Genomic DNA, 22,922 nt, shown 5'->3' with positions numbered 1-22,922 from the left:
AGTCAAATTTGAATAAAGATATAGATTTACTTAGCTTAAAAGTAGAGTTTTAGATGTTTACCTAGTCCAATACAACCCACTTTTAAGCTACGTAGTCAAATTTCGACTAACCACTGTCATTTAGTGCTCTAGAGTATCTTCTGGATTATTGTGACAAAAATAGCCATTAGTTTAGGGGTTATAACTTATAGTTTAAATAATAAATTTTACAATAAAAATTATTTATTATTTTATAATCATATATTTAAAGCATTTTTAAATTTCTTAAATTTATTTGAAAAGAAATTTAAAAACATGTTTTCTGAGATAGAAATGATGATCATTTAATTTTTTTTAAAAAAATTATGAACATATTCTTACAAATTTAAATGTTGTAATTATCTTGAAGTTGGTTTGAGTATTTTCGTCTATTGATAGTTCTTTTAGAATTTGAACTACATTCCAAATTATCAAAAAAAGAATGTCTTATTCAAACACACTTTTTACCTTATTTGAGATTAAAAAATATTTTAATATATATGTAACACAATTTATAACAACCTAATTTTTACATTAAAAAGCTTTTAAGACTATTTAATCATTTTTTGAGACTCCTGACGTAACCTGAAAATGGCCCTAAGTATGACTCAAATGGATTGAGACTTGTGAGTTAATTTTCAAATTCTAGTACAAAGATTGTAGATATAGATATACATATTTTAAGATTTATTGGTAATTTAACATTATCGAATAAATTTATAAAAGAAATAATATATACTTTATATTTATTCCTATATAAGTCTCCCATCATAGAGTTGGGACAATCATTACACAAAAATTTACGCCACTAATTAATTACATTTCAATCTCCTAAATTGTGTGGGTAGAAATACAATTTTCCATTGCAATTTCTTTAATTTAATTTCTATTCCAGAATATATGTCAGTGAACTTGAAAATTCAGTGTCCAAAATTTGTGGCCAATCTCTTCAGCTCTACTCTTCTTCTAAACTTTAATACATTGAATTTCAGAAGCAGAAAATGATAATCTATTGTTCTAGAATATGAGGGAGAAAAAGAAAGGGTTTGAGAGTAAGGGCTCGTTTGTTTTTAGAGATAAGATTAAAGTTAAAAAGTTGAATAAAATATTGTTAGAATATATTTTTTAATATTATTTTTGTTTTGAGATTTGAAAAAGTTAAATTGTTTATTTTATTTTGTATGGAGATTTGAAAAAATTGTAATGATAAAGTGAGATGAGATGAGATATTTCCTAAAAACAAACGAGGCCTAAAAGTATCGATGATCTGTGAATAGTAATAAAATAATTTGTAAGTAGAAATAAAATAATAGTGAATAATTTGTTAATAATAGTGAAATAATCTTAAAATATCTGAGAACAGTTGTGTTCTCAAACAAACCCTAAAGCTTTCCTTGATGACAATGAGTACAAAACAAAAATTAAGGGAAAATAAAGGATCTTAATTAGCATCACCACGAGTTTGTGGGGATGGGCTAGAGAGAATTAAAAAAAAAAAAAAAATACACTTAGAATTAAGAATTTGGAAAGGGAAATGGCATCTGGGTCATAATAATTCCAACCCATGCATGCTGCTTTCTATTCCATAGATTCTTTCCAAAATCTGGCTGGGGGTCCATGCAAAGGCACTGGGAATGGGCTGTATTGAATCCCACTATGGGATCCCACCACTTCCCACCTGCAAAGTAACCAACAAAATGCCTTTGTCAAATAATTCTAGAAAAATGTTATCTTTTATAGTTTAATTTATAAAAGAAAAATATTTTAGATATAAAGTAATTATACAAAAATAAACTCACAAATTGATGTGATTTGATATAGTACGTCAAATTATAAAGTTATTTTTATTATAAAGTATATCTAACTGATTTTATAAAATTACATCAGTTTATGAGTTTACTTTGTATAATCTATTTGTGTATGTATCAGTTTTCTTTCTAAAATCATTTAAAATATATCGCATGAGTCAAAATCTAGAACGAAGAATTATATTGTTCATAATTTTATACGTTGATCCTCCCAAACTTACAACAAAGATCTTTATCCCTTTCTCATTTCTTTATTATTATAACTTTTTATATCTCGAAATCTCCAAGATTATTATGATCTGCACATTGATCAACATCTCATGAAATTAATTGAGTTCAATAGATTTTATTCGGTGTAGTACCTGAATTTGGTGACCAAATGGTGGATCATAATCAGCATCTCCAGCTTTGCAAGCTCATTTCCCGGACAGGCATGAACTCCGCTGCCAAAGGGCATGAATGTATTGGGTTTTGGGGCAACCTAAACAAACAGTAAAACATAGAAAAGAAAAAACATGCAAAATCACTGATCTGTCCTGTCTTGAAATATAGAAAGGCCACGAGTGCAGAAACAGTAACATACCTCAAACCTCGAAGGATCAAATCTTTGAGGATCAGAGAAAAACTCTGAATTGTGGTGAATGTTCCTGAACAAAGGCATCACTTTCCAACCTTTCGGAATTATGTACCCTGTCAACATATTCTAGTGTCAGTTATTGACCTCAAATGTACTACTTTCTTTTCTTTTTTATTTATTTATTTTTCCTGATCAGAGCCTCCAATGTATAATTCTAGAAGAAAAGCTTCCCCAAAACGGCAAAAAAAAAAAAAAGCATAGCATTTCTTTCTGCTAAAAAGATCCTAATCTTTTAATTTTGTTCTTTTAGTTTCATAAGTTTTAGGTCCTGATCCTCTTACCCTTGTATTCCACATCAGCAACTGCTTCTCTGAAGGTGAAAGATATGATGCTTGCAATTCTCAAGCTTTCTAGCACTACCTGAGCAAAACCATATTTCCCAACTCTCAGTCGCTCATGCAACAAAATACCCTGCCCTTGGGGCAAAACAACATACCAAAACAAAAATTTACTCAAAACATGATCATGGCTTGTGATGGATACTGAAGTGCATACCTTGTAACTTACTGGCATTTTTCTTGTTTGGCTCCAACTCAAAGGCCGATTACCTTCATCATTAGCTTTACGAATAGCATTCTGTTCAGCCTGCAAAGAGGGCAGCTTTCATAAATCAATAGGACCATAGAGCTCTGAGTGTCCCAACATAAAAGACAGAGAAAGTGGGGGGGGGGGGGGGGGGGGGGGGGGGGGGGGGGGGGGGGGGGGGGGGGGGGGGGGGGGGGGGGGGGGGGGGGGGGGGGGGGGGGGGGGGGGGGGGGGGGGGGGAGTTGAAAGAGACTAGTTCTAGACCACGCATATGGTGAAGCTGCTTCAATGATCATACCTTTACAGCCTCTAGAAGTTTCGGGTTATCATGGAGATACTTCACAATCCATGCCATGACACTTGCTGTAGTGTCTTGAGCAGCAAATAACACTCCAATGACATTGTCAGCGATTTGATCATCAGTTAAGGTCTCTCCCTTTTCATTTTTTGAGTTCAGAAAACATCCCAACAGATCCTTCTCAAGAGATTTCTTTTCCTTCCTCTCACATATAATATCAGCAAGAATATTTGTGAGCCTCTTTCTTGCCTGCAGAGAATCCAAAAGACACAGAAAGATAGTAAACAAATCAATTGGAAATGTCACTTTGGAGAGGACTGTAATTGAATTTGAATGGACTGCTGAAGTCTTACTATTTTGCTTACCAGAAGTGCCTTTTTGTAGGGAGTTCCAGGAATACTTATAGGAAAGGAATTGTAGCCTTTGTCTACTAAACAGTAATTCTTCTTCAGTTCATCTCTATAATGGGAGTCCAGATGGCCGAAAATTGCAAGTATTCCAACCTCAAAAGAAAACTGCAATGGTTCGAGGAAGACCAATTTAATCATGAGCGAACCATAGTATATGCTTATAAGAATGAAGCATGAACAGAACTTTTTAGAGACCCATTTGGATTAGATATGTCTCCAAGTTGACTGACCCCTTAGTTGAATAATTAAACAATCTTGAGAATGGCACAAAATGGCAAAGTCAAAAAGGTTAAGTGCAGAAGACCCAGAAACGGAACTCGTTGATCATAAATATTTAGGCAACCTTTTTCATTTCATGGAAAGTGTTAATGACATGGCCGCCTCCCCACGAGTCCAAGGTAGAGGCTGTAATGGCTTGGATACCCTGCATTAAGTTCCGAAGTGCGTCGAGAGACAAGGATCCTTGGACCAACTTCCTCAGACGAATATGGTTGTCCCCTTGGTGGAAAAAGAGCGCTGCAGGGCCAATCAGGCGCTCTTTGCTTTTCGGGTAGGTGGGTTTGAACAAGTTAGCCTCTGTCACCAGCACAAACCGAGCAGCCTCGGGGCTAGCCAGCATGACACAAGGGCAGCCAAGAATATGGGTCTTGAAGATTTCTCCATACCTGAAACACCCATCATGAACTCCACCACGTTCAAAACTCATGTTTATAAAGAAACGAACAGAAAGTTTCAAAGTTATAAACACACAACTTATTATATATAAGATAAGAGTGTCGACCTTTTCTGTTTTTCTGCAAAAAAAACATTGGGATCTTGAGAATACAGTTGAAGAGTCTCTCCTATGTATGGCCAGCCCATTGACCCTGGCGGAAGCTTAGCTCTTGTTTGGGGACGTTCTTTCTTGTCCCCTCCTAGAAATATATATGCGAGTAGAGTTGTAAGGAGAAAGATAAAAACATAGAACAAAAATCCACCCATCTCCATCAGCTCCCTCAGACCTCTATACGAGCACAGATGATTTTGCTCGTCTCCTCTCCTCCCCTCTCTGAGGAAGTGCTGCAGAATATTATATTCTTTGAGCCGCGCAGAGAGGGAGGGAGAAGTGTGGAGGCTTATATAGAAGGGCAAGTTTCAGGTAGAGGCTAATGGGGACAAATTTCAATATTCCAAGAATAATTATACGTCCAATTAAAGTATGTATGGCAAAATTTCTACTCATTCTGTCATCCAACAAGTCCATGGGGGACGTCATTATTATTTCGCCATACAGACAAATCCATAATCTTCCTATATATAAAAATGTAAAAACAAAAAAAAAAAAAAAAAAAAGGTAAAGGGAAAGTTTTATAAATGAATCATTTATGAATTATCTCTTAGAATTTTAGTTTAAATTTTCTAAATTCATCAATGTATCTCGTAATTCATGTCTCACCTTTTTATATTTTTTATCCCTCTATACCTATAAAAGGATGTCTTGAGAATCATTTATATAACACATGAAATTATAAATAAATGATATTGAACTGCTAAAAAGATAAGTTTATACTGCAATCTTTCTATTTTCTTGTCACTTCTATTTTATTTCACAACAAAAAAAGAATTCACGAATTAATTGAGTTTTGTTATATACCACATTCCGATGTCCACATTTTTATCTCGTTGTATTAATACAATACTATCCATAAAAAAATTGAGCAATGTTACGTACAATTTTTATTTTAGAGACTGCAATGCAAGCCTAAGTAATTTTATCTTTAAAATTTTTTAAAATTATAAAAATATTCCTCCTAAAATAAATTTTTTTCTCATTTAATAAAGGGTGTGTACATACAATCTTTAAATAGAGATTGCAAATATAATTTTTCAAAAAAAGTAGGTAGCTCTTCATTTTTAAAACGAAAGATTTAAGAGTAATTATATAGTGTTAAATCATCGCAATAGAATAAAAGTGAGACAAGTCTGCATCCTATCAAATTTTGTAACATGTCAAGTGGATGTTAAACACAAACAAAACTCGTTGCCAACTGGTCAAAGTTAAAGTATATTCGATAGGATCATAATCCCCTCAATTTTGTCTTTCAAATACATTTATATGAGAGTTTTATTATATTTAATGAACCCACCAAATCTTATAATACCTATATTAAATAGGATACTATCTCAATCCTACAAAAGTCGATGTGAATAAGACATTTAGTAAATATTTTATTACATGATATAATTTAATTAAGAAAAAAAAATTTTAAATTTAAATCTTATAAATCAAATCTTATCATGTAAGTGATATGATTGATACGTTCTGTACACTAGATTACAAATAGAATAGCTTATATATATTAATATATATATATGGAAAGAAAGTATAAGATTAATAGTATCTTATCCTAAAGGATATGACTCACATACATGATGACACAGACATAAATATACGTAGGGATTAATTATTGTCAAATCATGGGGTTTTAAAGAAAGTTTGAGATTAATTCATTCAGCAGTACTCGATCGATCCGACCCGTTTCGGGCCCCTTATGTCTTTTTCTAACGCCACGTGCATGCAGGACCAGTGGAAATTAATTATGAGGGTAATATATTGCAAGTCTAGACTGGAGGAAAAGGAAAATATATATATATATATATGGCTACTCAGCTAGCTGGGTCATAAGTGTGCATTATTGAGGTTAATTTAATCGGCTACTCATAGGTTATATTATTTTAAGTGACTATCCGTTTAAATATTTAACCTATAAATTAGGTCTGGTTCACTTTTATAAAAAAAATTATCTCATCTCATAATTTAATAATTATAATTATTTTAAATTTTCACACAAAATAAAATACATAATTCATTCAAATCCAAAACATGCAAAAATAATATTAAAAATATATATTCTAATAATATTTTATTCAACTTTCAACTTTTATCTCAACTCATCTCATCTCTTTTACGAAAACAAACGAGGTTGCTACTTATTGGAAGTACTATATAGTAGGATATTGGGCAAATGAAAAAAACGAAAAGAATGAGATATAAAAATATCAACAAATCTATTCATCATCTATTTTCTCATCATTTCATAATGCGGCATTAAATTATTAGTTTACAAATAAAATATAATAAATAGTCTCCAATTAATTATTTAATATCAGATCATGAAATAATGAAAGAATGATAAGAATTGAAATGATTAGTAATATTACTCAATAAATATTGGAAGCCTCAACAATCACTCCGGTCTATTAAAATATAAATAGGAAAAATGATACAAATACAATCATTTTTATCACTCTTTACATATATAACTATGTTTTAAATGATGAATAATTTTATAAAATAACTTGCAAAAGTAACATCATTTTACAATAATACCATCAATTTAAAATATGATTATATAAAAAAATTATAAAAAAAGATTGTACATATTTTAGATGTGTCGACTCATGATGACCTAGATTTCTCTTTTTATTAAATGTTTTGACGCCTGATAAAAGTTATTTCTTTGTGCATTATATATAACGGTGAAGTTTGGATAGTAAATTGATATGAGATCATGAAAAATGAAAGTTGAATAAAATATTATTTTTTAATATTATTATTATTTTGAGATTTAAAAATATTGAATTGTTTATTATATTTTATATAAAATATTAAAAAATATAATAATTAGATGAGATGAATTTGAGGCCTTTTTGCATCCAAACCGTCGAACCGAGCCATGTTTTAACGTCATATAAAAGTTCAATTAAGAAAGGATCGGAATTCCAGATTATTTTACTTTTTCCATGCAAATAAAATTAGAGGAAAATTTGGCTCCACAAATGTGGACTTAAGATGATATACCTACCCTTTTTTTTTTTTTTTTTTTATTTTGATAACCAACATCTCATTCATTGAATCAAATAAGTTATTACGACAGATTGCTTTTGTCAAACCAAACCGCTTGACTTATAAATGAAGGAAAAAAATCGCACCACATTTTAATATCACTAACATTTCAAGCATGCCTTGCCAACTGATGTGCAGCTGTATTCCCTAGCCTGTTTACATGTAGAACTTGAACTTCTTGAAAGCAAATCATCATTCTTAGAATGTCTTGAAGTAGAAAATTAAAATCAGTAATATAATCAGTAAGGTTATTCAAAAAATTCACAAGAAGCAAAGAATCTGTTTCAAACATTAACTTTGGAACAACCCATTGGACACACAATTGCAATCCTCTAAGCATAACAATAGCATCAGTAAATTCAGAACTAGCTCCCTTTCCACTTTATTACAAGAAACTAGAACATCGTCATTGTGATCTCGAAGAAGCACTCCTACCCCAGCTGTATGTTGCTCATAAAAGATTGCACTATCAACATTCGACTTAAGGTAGTGGCCTATTGGAGGAGAGTTCCAAGATACAACTTTCTTAATGTGATTCTGTGAAACATCAAAAATCTGAAATTGTTTGAACTCTAACTTCAAAGATAGAGCATTATTAACCACCATTTGTGTTCTAAGGACCTACTCAAATATAAAATTGTTTCTTCTATACAAAGAGCCCAAGCAATTGCAATAAAAATAGCCAAGTCCTCCTCTTACCCTCTTTCCCAAGCCATATTAGCCAAATCCCAGAAACTCAAACCAAAATCAGCATTTCTATACTGCTTGAGGTGGTCTACATACATCTGTATCACATCAAGACAATAAAAAACAACATGAGCAACATCCTCTCTTTTCCTCCCACAGAACACACATGCATCATCATTAATAACATGATTTCTCCTTAAATTCTGATATGTAGGCAACTTTTCCAGACAAACTTTCCAAGCAAATATTTTCATTTTTTTTAGGTAACTTCAAATGCCACAAATATTTCCAAAAAGCTGTCACAAATTTTTGTCTTGAACTTTCACCCAAAATCTGTACACCATAATTTTGAAACATCATATATACACTTTTAACTGAATACATTCCATTTCTCTCATTTACACAAAAAACAGAATTTTCAACATCTAAACATACATTCAAGCTTCAAGATTTGCCTCACCTCATTTGGATTGAATAGAGTTCTTAAACTCTGAACATTCCACCACCTTGTGCTCTCATCTATTAGAGAATTTACTCACATATCTTCATCAACAATTGACTGAACAGCAGGCAATTCACATCCTGGTATCCAAGGATCTTTGAATACTCTTATATTCATTCCATTTCCTACACGCCACCTGCAGCCTTTCTATAAAAAGTGTCTAGCTTTCCAAATCCCCTTCCAACTATATGAAGATCTGAAACTAGCTTTAGCCTAGAACAAGCTGGTATTTGGAAAATACGTTGCGTTATAGATACTAAACAAAAGTGAGTTTTCATTCTTCAAAAGTCTCCAACCTTGTTCTGTTTTGCCTTATAGATACTATAGTTGAGATGGGTAATAAAACAGTGTTAATTGCAAAATTGTATTTTCACATTAACGGATGTACTGAATTGTGATTGATTTATTAAGGAAAATGCTAATGTGTTCTCTATGTTTGTCTCTTGGATTTGACCACTAGTGTATTTTATTTTATTTATTTATTTTTAAATGGTTAAAAAAATTATCACTAATGAATTTGTATATTTTGTAAATATACAAAAATATTAAAAAAAACCATGCAGAATTAACTAGCGGTATAGTCCAACAATCACTAATAGGCGACATAGGAGCACGACCATTTTCTTAAAGTAGTACAAATATCGATGTTATAAAAGTTGAAAATTAGGATGTCGGATTGCAAAAATTAGTGTAAAAACATGAAAACCCATATACCAATTTTGTAATTAACCTTAAAGAAAAGGTGAAATACTTATTAGTCCCTTAGTTATTTTTCAAGTACGTGTCACTGGATGATTTCAATAAGCACTCAACTTGATATGTAGGTTTTTAATTTTAGATCAAAATAATAGTGCCCACGTTAGCATTAATAACATTGTGACACATGGACTTAATTACCAAATCACCGCATGCATGAGAGAGCAAAGCCATCTGGCTTGGGCCCCGGCCATTGGGAAAACAATAGGCCACCTGGCGAGCAGATTGAGCTCTCTTTGACATGTGGGGCTACCTACTCGCCTGGTTACTCGATCATAATATACCTAAATCCACTAATTTTGTCTTCACTTTAGCAATACATTTTTATGCAAAAAAATATTTTAGCTATAAAAATATTTTGTAAAATTAAATTTATAAATTGATATAATAATTTTATGAGATACATTATATTATAAAACTATTTTTATTATAAAGTAGATTTAATATATAATATGAAATCATATAATTTTGTGAGTTTACTGTTATTGAATCTTTTTGTAACTGTAACACTTTCTCTTCTGTTATGACAATCTTAAATTTTTAGATTTATGTTAGATACGATCGTAAAGTGCACAAACTCCGCGTAATTATTTTGAAAAAGAATGAGATTCATTATTAAAAAATTAATTTTTTTCATATAGATCTCTTATTTACTCACTTTTTTTAAAAAAAAAAATTACATAACATTTGTACATTCCACGACTACAAATATATTTATCAGATTTTTATGACTTTTTGTTGGATCCGATGGAGTTCTTGAATTTTGTGTGTTTTGCTGCAAATGTTGGGCGAATACATGCGGAATGGTAACAATCTATCTATATATATAGGTTGCAGCTCACAGACCAATTAAGCCACCTGATCATCCCGGCAAGGATGGGGGGCAAAGAGGGAAACATCAAGCGTATAGCTAGCAAGCCAAAGAGGGGTGGCTCCATCAGGCGAGAGACCATGCCTCGTGGCGGACCCACTCCACCTAGATGTGTCCGGCCATCTCATCATATGATAGATTTTCCCCTTATTATAACAAGACCTCAACCACCTTGCATTGTGGTCAAGGCCACCATTTGACGGGATATTGGTCCGTATCCACTCCCCAACTCTATGATACACTCGTTCTAAAGGAAGCAAAACTCTATCCACTGGTGATTAGCTGCATGTAGCCAAGGCGCTATTGCATGCATGTTTTTGGTTGCTTCAATTGGATAGAGATTATTTGGTTTCATAGTTGGCATGATATTATCATATTACCAAGTCACTCTAACTCAGGTCCCTCAACCTTTTGCATTGCAAGATAGTCTCATTTCATCTCATCCCGTCTCAACATTCAAACATTACAAATACAAGTACTTATCAATTTTAAATATTTAATTTTTTCATCTAATCATTATTTAATTATTACAACTTTTCCCAACTTCTAAACAAAACATAAGAAACAATTCAATTTTTTCAGATTTCAAAACAAAAATTATATTTTATAATATTTTTATTCAATTCTTTCGCTCCCTTTTTCCAAAGTCCAATCAAACATTTTAATCAAATTATTTCACTATTATTCATAAATTTCTCATATCATCTCAACACTGAATGAGTTCTGAAATATAGGAACATTTCTGTCACGGAGCTTGATGTTGTGATCTCAATAAAAAGAAAAGTTTTATTCTTAAGTCGATGTGTAAAGCATACCCAATAAAATGTTTACATGATATAATTTGTTGAAAAATTATAAATTTAAAAATTTAAATCTTATAAATCAAATTTTTTCATTTATTGGGAACCTATTTTATCTCATCTCATATTCTTCCCAAATATCAAATCTTTAACTTTTTCATCTAATCATTATAAATTTCTTAAACTTTCAAATAAAACGCAAAAGCAAATTGACTTTTTCAAATTTAAAAAAAAATAATATTAAAAAATTACATTTAACTGTATTTTAAATTTATAATATTTTTATTTAACTATTTCTCTCATTTCTCAAAGTCCAATAAAATATCTTAATTCAAATTATTTCACTATTATTCACAAATAATTTCATTACTATTCACAAATTGTTTCACTACTATTCATAAATCATTTCATTACTGTTTATAAATTTCTATCTCATCTCATTCTCCAAATGAAACTTTAAATTATATAGATAGAGGAATTCTACTCATCAGTTATTATTTACTCCTACATTCCGCACTTACAACTTTTTTTTTTTCATAGATCGTGGAGGTGTTTTACATAGGACGTAAGGTGTGGAGTGTGGAATAGTAAATAATAACTGATGAAAAGAATTTTTCATATATATAATATCTTCTACACATGCACCATCTTAATAATAATAGAATAACTCAAAATGTTTTGTACCGATTATCGTTTAAAAATCACCATCAAAACGTGGCATATTAATGATTAATTAATTTCACTTTTATTAACTCGTGATTTTGAGAGTTGACACTCTATCCACCGGAGGTTTAGGTAAAAATTGAGTTTACACAAATATAGATAGAATCAACCCCCTCTGGTGGCTAAATTCCAGAAATGTCACTTCAGATCACAAAATAACAAATAAAACCTACCACCTTATACGGACTACGAACCATAGGTAGGTAAAAGTATAGTTTCGATCCTGTCACAAAAATGTGAACTTCGGACGACATGGATCACTTACATATTGGCTATTTTGCATCTAATCATGGCTCATAAAATGGTCATGGTTCGTGGTTTCTACATTATATTATATATAGATACCGCAAAAAGAATTAACTACGAACATTAATTTGTGTGTAAAGATTAATACTAATTATTTCACTTTTCAAATAACAACTAAATGCATGGATTTATCAAACATGAAACTATTTTTTGGGTTTTCTTTTTCATTAAATTACATTTATACTTTTCTTAGTATTCTTCAATATTTTTTACTTTTATTATTTATTTTATATTTTAATACTCATCTCACGTTGGGTGAGATTCTCTATTAATAAGTCAGTCTAAACCGTGAAATATTTAATTAAATAAATGAAATGTAGAGTCAAAATTCGAACTTATGATAATCTGATACTATGTGAAATCATTATTTATCTAAAAAAATTAAACTAAAAAAAAAAAATTGGTCAGCATAGTCACATTTTGGAGCTTTGAGCTGCTAGATTTGTAATTTGCTAATTTCACTTAAAAATTGCCTATAATCGTTCGTTAGTTTTTTTTTTTTTTTTTTTTTTTTATCTTTTTTTTCCTAATTTTTTATATGGGAATCTTGATGGGGTCCGAAGCATATATGCTGGCAGTGGCATACAGCTCAATCATATGGAGATTCTTTTATAATTAAGATCGAATTTAGCCATCTCTTGACTTCTTGTAGCCCCCGCCATCAACATATTGATATGTACGGAAAAATTAGGGCAAACGTGGAACTCTCCTGAGCCTTGGACCCACTGATGTTCGTGAGTGTGGAGATGTTACATCAGAGCTAGCTGGAATTTTGAACCTTGTCACCTTTCTGGTGGTCCATTTCGATCGAGAGGCTTCGAGTACGAGAAGGCCCCCCGAAGCAAAACCCATCTCAAAGCTATCCTTATTCTCCAATTCACCTGATCTCTTTCTTTAATGAAAAATTCTATTTACAGTTTTTGACTGGAATCTCATTGATAAATGGGATAAAAAAGAAAAAAGAAAATACTTTTAAAAAGATATTATTATAATTTTAAAATTTTTTCAAATATAATCCTGTATAAATTTATATAAATAATTTCTATTTAGAAATTGTATGTAGAGTAAGACTTCTTTAATTTTCAATCCCATTTCTCGTTATCCAAGAAAGGGATCATGATCTTAAGACTTGATTCGTTCATGTTTTTATTTTGACTAAGCAATTTTGCTATAATGAAAAACCCCAAAGAGTTTAGCTCAGACGATAGATCGATTGTTAATATAATTATTCATGAAAATGCTAGTCTTCCCGTTAGGACTCCTGCTGTATATTTTTTTTAAACTTAATAATTAAGAAATTATTTTTTGATAATGTTAATGTGAATCTTTTAAAATAAATATTAAATAGTGTTAAAAAATGCATGTGAAAAAAAAAAGTAAAAAAAAAAAACACATGAAATGCACTATGTAGAGCCACCCATTATTCATAGTTCTATTAGTACATGTTTAGAATTATATAAGGTAATATAGCTTTTAGTTTTAGGGCTTTTGATTGTAGAGGTTAAATATTAAGTTCTACTATTATGAGCTATTTACTATTTGTTAATTATATGTCTAAAATACTTTTAAACATGTTACATTTGTTTAAAAATAATATAAAAAATATTTTTTTGAGATAAAAATGGCATAAATGTTCATTTGATTTTATAAACATTATGACCATATTTTTTTTTTTTTATAGAAATCAAATCTTATAATCAAATAACAGCAAAAATAGTACTAATAGGATTTTTAGTAAGGGTAATGAAAAAAAAAATCAATTCAATGATTCATAAGTGAAATAACAATACCATCACACTCAATATTCATAGCATTCTCATAGTGTCTAGCTAGTGATAAGATCAAATGGTAAAATTGTAATAATTTAAAGTATGAATATTTTCACTTATTAACAGTCTTTTTTAAAATTTGAATTACATTCTACATTAACTGAAAAATCATATTTGAGAAAAGAAATCAAAATGATACTTTTCCTGAAACATATTTTTTAGCTTTTTTTTAGATTAAAAATACATAATAATCAAATAATATAATTTTATCATTAAAGAGTTTTTTAAACTATTTAAACATTTTTTACTACCACTAACGTAACACCCCTCTTAATCTACCATCTTTTAGTATGATATCAAACAATGATAAAAAAAACTATCACTTGAATTTTAATTATCAACTAATTATTTAGGGCTTGTTTGGATAGAGAAACCATCTCATTTTTTCATCTCATCATTATAATTTTTTCAAATTCTTACACAAAATATAATAAATAATTTAACTTTTTCAAATCCTAAATCAATTATAATATTAAAAAATAATATTCTAACAATATTTTATTCAACTCATCCAAAACTATCTCATATCATCTCATCTCACCTCACTATCCAAATAAGTCATCATGTCGAGAAGTCAGACCAGACTTATCGAATGCATGCCATGAAATGTTGGAATCCATTGTGTTTTCTAAACATTCACTACAACAAATTAGGTCTTTTGGAACGAACGTTTTCATCCCGAAAGACTGAGATTTCGTCCCAAAAAATTTTTTGGGACGAAAAAAAACTATCCCAAGTTCGTCCCTATAAAACTATCCCAAAAGGTATTTTGGGACGAAAATGACAAATTCGTCCCAAAAAATATCTTTTGGGACGAAATTAAGCTGGATCATTCGATCGCATTCGAACGGAATTTTTTTTCTGGACGATTTAAATTCGTCTCAGAAATTCGTTCGAGCGTAGTAAATAACGTTCGAACCATGATTAATTGTTCGAGCGGATATTTCATGGCTGGTCGATCGATATCAATCCGTTCGACCAAAAACACATGAAAAAACGTTCGAACAAAAAAATTTATGATCGAATGCAAATAGTGAATTGCCTATTCGAATGGCGCAAAATTTTTATCGTTCGAACTCTAACTTTCAATGTTCGAACGGTTGCGTCCATTTTTATATGTTCAAACGTTTAATGAGAGTTCGAACGGTTATTATTTTCTTGGACAATAATACCAATTTAAAACTAAATAGATACTTATATTTCAAAAATACATTACAAATTGTTCAATATAAATAAAACTAATCTAATAAGTTAGAACTAAATAAATAAAATACTAATAATACTAATAAAATTATCAGTACATGATACATAATTATTCAATATGCAAAAACACTTCTAATGAAATTTAATTGTTTGGAGGCCTGAATTGTTGCATAAGCATCTGCATTTGAAGATGCATCTGTCTTTGTTGTTCTTGCATTTGGAGTTGCATCTCTCTTTGTTGATCTTCTTGTTGTTTTATGCGCATCTCCATGTCTGCTTGTTTTGTTAATTGAGCATCTAACTCCTGCTGTTTTGCCATCAATTCTTCAATCCTAGAATTTGCATTCTCTAACGCAATGGCAGTAGTGCTTGATGTTGATGAAGAGCCTGAAGGCTTTACACAGCGACCCAAACCCCTCAATTAGCCCGAACGTTGACTCAAAATTTGTGTAAAAATTTCAATATCACTTGTTGATGAATTATGATATGATGAAGTTTCAGCACGAAGGGCAACCATTCTATCTTACACACAACATATAAAATTAATATTGACACAATAATTTAAATATAGTTAATTAAAAGAAATTATAATACTTACATAATTATCACGAGCATCAGGATGAGTCAACTCTCCATTACTATTAGTATGTAATGCAGCATATAATTTTGTCAAATCATAATTGGTGTCTGACTCTTGCTACAAGAGACATTGTTAAGATATAAAATTTATATTAAAAACAAACTACATAAAATAAAATAAAAAGTACATTATCAATTTCTGAGATAGGCGATGGAAAGATCTTGAGCCTGCATGATGATGAATCTTTAACTTTGATCTATTCGTTTTGTTTATAGAATTTCGCTCCTGCATAGAAGTTGTAAAAGTTAGTATGTGAAAAATTACAAATATGACACATAAAGAATTTATTTAATTTACCTTTTATGATGGATCCTCAAACATGTCGCAAAGTTTTCCCCATTCTTTAGCTCAGACATCCTGAAAAGAATGTTGGCGTGCATCTTCCTTGTTACCGTACTTCTTGTAATGCTCGTGACATATTGCCTTATACTTGCGGAATGTATTACACATAAGCTCTTCAACAGTCATATGCTCCTCTCTCCGACCAAAATTTAGTTCGAAGTCATCCTTGAAAAAGTATATACACAAAGATATTATCATTTAGAATATTAAATAATATGAAAAAAAAATATTTTTATTTAAATATTACAAACCAAACGACGCTTCTTTATAAGCTCTTTTACATCTTGCAGAACTTTATGCCATGAACTCGTAGCCAAAGGTGCATAAGTCCGTGTAAGAGCACCCACATGCGAAGCAAGCCAAGCTGCTTGTTGTCCCTCGCCTCCGGTATGTTCGTCAGGAATGTTAACATTAATCTTACCTACTTTACGATATTTCTGTAACGTCATGCCTCTAGTAGTGCCTCGTCCGTGACGAGTACTATGTGTTATCTCTATAAAATAATATTAGTTATTTACCTTGTATCAATTATTATATATCTTAATTAAAAAAAATGAGTATTAGTTATTTACCTTGTTCCGTAAAGTCAGTCTCTAATGGTGAGTTAGACAGAGAGCTAGGAATAGGTTGAGATGGGATGCGAACTTCATTCCTCTTTGGTGGCATAATTGCGAGATACTGTATAATGTGAACACAAAAATGATCAATCATCTCTATCAGTTTCATCTATAGATTCACTCTCATCATCTGTAGATACTTCAGATGAGTCAACACTTTGATCAACTGTCGCTTCAACTATTTCAGCCTCAATATCTTCCCTATGTAATTGGATCATCTTATATTGGCTCAAATCCACAAATAAGTAAAATGGCAGGTTGACTCTCTTGGTATGCTTCTTGAGTAGAAGGATCATCTTTTTCTTCATCTTGTCCCTCCACCTCAGGGATAATTTTCCAGTCATTTGTTCGCACACACCTTGCTAAATTCGAGGCATACGCTTCCGGTAATTTAATCTTCTGCAATCACTCAAGAAATGTAGCCATTCGTTCCTTGACAATATATACCACCCAATTGATATCAGACGAACCACTTTGTTGCAAGTGCATTTCAGGTCTAATTCCCAACCACTTTAGATCTTTCCGTGAGTTTATATTATCATTCGTTTTACCTTCAATTGACATCAATGTTCCTAACACGAATTCGCATATATTTTTTTCAATATGCATAGCATCGAGACTATGCCGTAATTTTAACGTCGATCAGTAGGGGAGTTAAAAAAATAAACGTTTTTTTGTCCAATTGAACTCATTTGCACTTCGTTTTCTCTTCCGTTGTTTTTTACCAAAATCATTACTTCCGACATTCACAAACTGTGCAATAACATCTTCACCAGACAATAATGGTGGAGGGTGCCCCCATTCAACAGTGCCATCAAACATCCTACCATTTCCATACCATCTATGGTCACGAGGTAAAAATCGACGATAACCCATGAAGCATAGTTTCTTCCCATACGTAAGCCATTCAGATTGGGTATGTTTGTTACAAGTCGGACATGCCAATTTCCCCTCAGTGCTCCAACATAACAAGTTTCCATAAGCCGGAAAATCATTTATTGTTCATAATACTACAACATGCATCTTGAACGACTTGCCTGTTGATGAATCAAATGTTAAGACCCAATTCTCCCACAAATCTTTTAATTATGCTATCAGTGGCTGTAAGTGTATGTCTATATCATTTCCTAGTGATCTCGGACCTGGAATGAGCAAAGTCATCATGAAATATGGATCTTTCATACACTTTCACGGTGGTAGATTGTACGGCATAAGTACAACTGGCCAAGTACTATGACTAGTACTCATGTTCCCAAACGGATTAAATCCATCTGTTGCTAACCCAAGTCAAACATTACGAGGTTCTTCAGCAAATCATGAGTGTTCCAAATCAAATTCCTTCCAAACTTAAGAGTCTGCAGGATGTGACAAAACATTATCATTCTTGACTCTAGATGATGAGTGTCATGTCATATCCGCAGCCGTTGAACGTGACATAAATAACCGTTGTAATCTAGGCATCAATGGAAAGTGACGTACAACCTTTTACGGCAAATTCTGCTTCTCAGTTGTCCATCTTGATTCATGGAAAATGGGGCACTTGTTCAACTGCTCATTCTCTCGCCAAAATTACACAATCATTCTTACATGCATATATGACATTGTAATCAAACTCAAGTCCTTTTTTCAACTGTTTTGCTTCGTAAAAGTTGCGGGGTAATATATTGTCCGATGGAAGTGCCTCTTTAAACAGCTCGAGCAACATATTGACAGCTTTAATAGATATCGGCACATGAATTTTATATAAAGCAGTCTAATTGTAAATGACAACTTATTGTGCCTTCTACACCCTGAATATAACTCACATTGTGAATCATTCCACAAGCGGGTAAAAGTGTCATGGCACGAATCATTTGAATTTGATGGATTTGTCCCACTCTCATCCATAAACATTCTCGCACCAATGTCGTCCAGCATTTGCTCCATATCCTCTTCAGGCTCGTCACCAACAATCTCAGGATGTACATATTCATCGATATCTTCTTCTACATCTCGAAGTTCAAATGACGTTGGATACGGTTCTCCATGTAAGACCCAATCGGTATAACCTTGGTCAATACCTTTGACAAACAGATGCTCTCTCACTAACTCTATCTTATGAGAACGTAAATTCTTACAAAGTCAACATGGGCATCTAATACGACTGTCACTACCAATTGTACATGATGCGAACTCTAAAAATTTCTTAACTCCTTCAGCATATACATTGTAATCCTCACCCAACCGATCTCTTACTCGCATCTAACTCTTATCCATATCTAATATCCTATTGCAAACAGTCACGTGCATCCACAAACAATCAATTATCTAACATGTAGTGTAATTTCTTCATTTCACCGGGTAGTTGGTTCTATCCCATTCGGAATTATAAGATCATAATCGCTAACCTACCAACTATTATCTGTCACTTCCTACAAGATTTCGGCAGCATCTCCCCATAGTTCTCCAAATATGCTCGTTTGGTCGTGCACACCGGCGAGTAATACATCGATGCACATTCATCGAAACTGCATATTCAGAGAACAATAAGGGATGACTCTACCAAAATCATAATATCGGATGCAACAGATATAGTTTCATAGTTTACGAGAATGATCTTATAATCCCAAACTGTCCACTCTGGACAATTCAAGAGTTATCAATCAACCGTTCAATATGATTGATAACTCTCGAACAGGTCTAAGGTTTATTTCAATGCCAAGTAGAAGATACGATATTAAAACACTACAAATATACAACATATGCAAGGATCCTAACATATATTAAAACACAACAATAATAAAAAAAAAATGTGAAAATACAAGATGATACATTATATATATCATGGGTATTTTAAGTATCCTAAATATATCATGGGTATTACTTATTAGGTTAATTATACATTATAGTTAATTTTAAGTATTAATTAAAATATAATTTTATTATTTGTTAAGTTAGTCCTCAAAGTTTAATATTAATTATCTTTTATTATTTGTTAAGTTAGTCCTCATAGTTTAATTATCTTTTCTAATATAATCTTATCCCTTTTAAGTGTGTTGTAAGATAGTTTTTACAATTATTCTCTTTTAAATACTAATATGAGTTTAACTATTATTAATTCTTATGTAATTATAATATAATTTTAAGACATATTAAGTAATTAGTTGTAAGATAATTTTTATAACTATTCTAATTATAAATATTAATATAAGTTTAACTATTATTAATTCTTATGTTTTTATAATATAATTTTAAGACATATTAAGTAATTAGTTGTAAGATAATTTTTACAACTATTATCTTTTAAATATTAATATAAGTTTAAGTATTATTAATTCTTACATATATATACTATATATAATTTAGTTGTAAGATAATTTTTACAACTATTATCTTTTAAATATTAATATAAGTTTAAGTATTATTAATTCTTACATATATATACTATATATAATTTACTACAATATTACATATTTATATGATAGTTTAAGATAGTTTTTACAACCGTTCGAACACGGTAATATCCTGTTCGAACATGTTTAACTGTTCGAACGGTATATAATCACGTTCGAACGGTCTCAACCCAGATTCCAAACTCCAGCCAGTTCAGATGAGTACTAGTATCTCACAAAATATCATAAACTCATATTCAGAAAACACTACAAATATACAACATATATACTTAGAATGGCACCCCTCTAACAAACATTCAACATATATACTTCCAATAGCAACCTTCTAACAAACATACAACATATATACTTTGAATAGAAACACTCTAACAAATATATTTTGTGTTTAAACTAACAAACACCTACGCAATATATATATAAACCACAAAATCAATAATAAAAAATGATAGATTTAGAACTAAAATGATAAAGAAAGTCATACCTTTAAGCAAAATATACTAAGCAATCATCTTTGAAAGATGATAAAATGAAGGAGTTTGTGAAGAAAATGTAAGACTTTTTAGAGAAAACGTAGAAGAGTGAAAGAGATGAGAGAAAAATAAGGGACTGACGGCGTGCGGAAAGATTATAAGTTCTGACCAATCGTTCGAATGTAACTAAAGTTCGATCGAACGCGAAATTTTTCAGCAGGCTAATTTTCCCGCCCGCGCAAATTTCTGTATTACCGTTCGATTGGCTAAAAATTACGTTTGAACTGTAATCCAGCAGTCTTTAATTTTCGGGATATTTTTCCACCGTTACAATAATCCGTTTGAACTATAACAAATAACATTCGAACGGTTTCCAGAGTCATTAATTGGCGGGATATTTTCCCACCATTGCAATAATCTGTTCGAATGTTTTTTTCATATGTTCAAACGCTACATATGTGTTCGAACGGTTTACGAGTACCGTTCGAACACATCACCTTAATATATATTATAATATTACATATATATTACAGTATATATAATCTACTATAATAGTATATATATTATATTGATTTATAGGATTATAAATATAATATACATTTAATATGAATTTTTACAAAACTTAAAACAAATACCGTTCGAATGGTAAAATATAACGTTCGAACGGTTATGCACATATAAGTTATCGCGGACAGATATTTCTCTCACGCTGCCGTTTCCACCGTTTGAAAATGAGAGAAAACATTTGAACACCCATCAATCACCGCCGTCTGCCGCCGTAATCAGCACCTACGTCAAACACACTTCCCACCCAAGTGAAGGTCTGCATTTTATAAGCTATTTTACCATTTATGTTATGATTTTATGATTTTATTCATTTTTTCTAGAAAATTTATATTTTTTCATCAACAGTCACCATCGAACACCATAAATCTACCATAGGATGTTTAGAAATGAAGAGTAGTATGTGTTTTGTCGAAGAAACCACGGAATCGATGGATTTTTGGGTGTTTTCATGGCCGCTGAGTTGACTCAGCCATGGCCGAGCTCGATTTGTTTTCTGTTCGAATGCGTTCGAACAGTTTAACCCTTACGTTTGAACCATCTATTAAGTGTTCGAACAGTTTTCAGTTTCCGTTCGACCATATATTATATTCGTTAGAACGCTTTATATTAAATTCGAACCATTTTGTTTATATTAGCTTATTAAATTGTTTTCATCGTTTCATTGGATTGTTCTATCAATTAATTTATTAACGTATATAATTTTGTAAATCTTTTCGTCGTAATTAGATTTTATCACTAATGTTGAATATATACTTTATTTTTATAATTTCAAGTTCAAAATAATATCTTATAGGGACCAAAAACGTGGTCAATTAGGGGAACCTTCCATCCAAATAGTTCGAGAGCAAACTATTTTACTTGAGCGACAGATAAAACTATTTGATTTTGTGGCTCTTATACAGGAGGGTCATTCCCTCCCATCAGTATTCAATGATCGTGGTTGGGCACCAATCTTAGATCAGCGAGAAGAAGGAATGAAGCTCATTTTCTACATTGAGATCGTTACTAAGTTCTATAAAGAGCTCGGTGGTGCCAGCCCAGACGATGGAGGGGCATACAGGATTTGTGTCCGAGGAGCTCCTATTATATTTTCAGCGGACAGACTCGCTACGTATTTGGGTATTCCTAGGCTTCTTGATGCCTATCTGAACTTGTGGCCTAGAGAGTCTGATCCTTCGGGTGATGCAGAGATGTCTCAGGACTAGGGACCAGTTTACACAGATGAGATTGATACACTTGCTGATCATGAGGTCAGAGAGTTGATTGTTGGTCCAGATACTCCAGTATACGACGGGACGAAAAGTATTAGGCAAGCAAATTTATCTTCTTTTTTCAAGATCATGAATTTGATCGTCGCCAACAATATTGACCCTCGATAGCACAAGATCGAGGTCGGCATGGATCGAGCAAGATTTATGATATGGGTCGCTCGTGGCGTCTTAATCGACCTTGTGGGTTATATATTTGAGAGGATCTGATCAGAGGTACAGTTCATTACGACAGATATACTGTCGTTTGGGATTCTCATCATTCGATTTTTGCTACATGCCGGGGTCGTGCATGAACCTGCCGAGCGTTCCCAAGAGCCAATGGGACCGATCAACAGCACCACCCTGTCACGGAGCACGGGACACT

At 31.8% G+C, this 22,922-nt stretch overlaps 1 protein-coding gene across 1 annotated transcript; it reads right to left on the bottom strand.

Moving 5' to 3' along the window:
* Positions 1-1,362: 1,362 nt before the first annotated feature.
* Positions 1,363-4,795, bottom strand: LOC121241835 (abscisic acid 8'-hydroxylase CYP707A1-like). Its single transcript, XM_041139686.1, has 9 exons — positions 4,478-4,795; positions 4,040-4,361; positions 3,652-3,801; positions 3,287-3,535; positions 2,959-3,048; positions 2,745-2,823; positions 2,410-2,516; positions 2,189-2,307; positions 1,363-1,696 (listed from the first exon to the last, which is right to left on the bottom strand). Exons 1-9 carry the CDS (start codon positions 4,681-4,683, stop codon positions 1,597-1,599), a joined length of 1,422 nt encoding a protein of 473 aa, XP_040995620.1. The 5' UTR covers positions 4,684-4,795; the 3' UTR covers positions 1,363-1,596.
* Between the last annotated feature and the right edge of the window lie 18,127 nt (positions 4,796-22,922).

The sequence above is a fragment of the Juglans microcarpa x Juglans regia genome, chromosome 8D (assembly GCF_004785595.1).
Source record: "Juglans microcarpa x Juglans regia isolate MS1-56 chromosome 8D, Jm3101_v1.0, whole genome shotgun sequence".
Lineage (NCBI taxonomy): Eukaryota > Viridiplantae > Streptophyta > Magnoliopsida > Fagales > Juglandaceae > Juglans > Juglans microcarpa x Juglans regia.
Note: the sequence above shows the minus strand (reverse complement) of the source record. Positions and strands in the feature narration are given on the sequence as shown.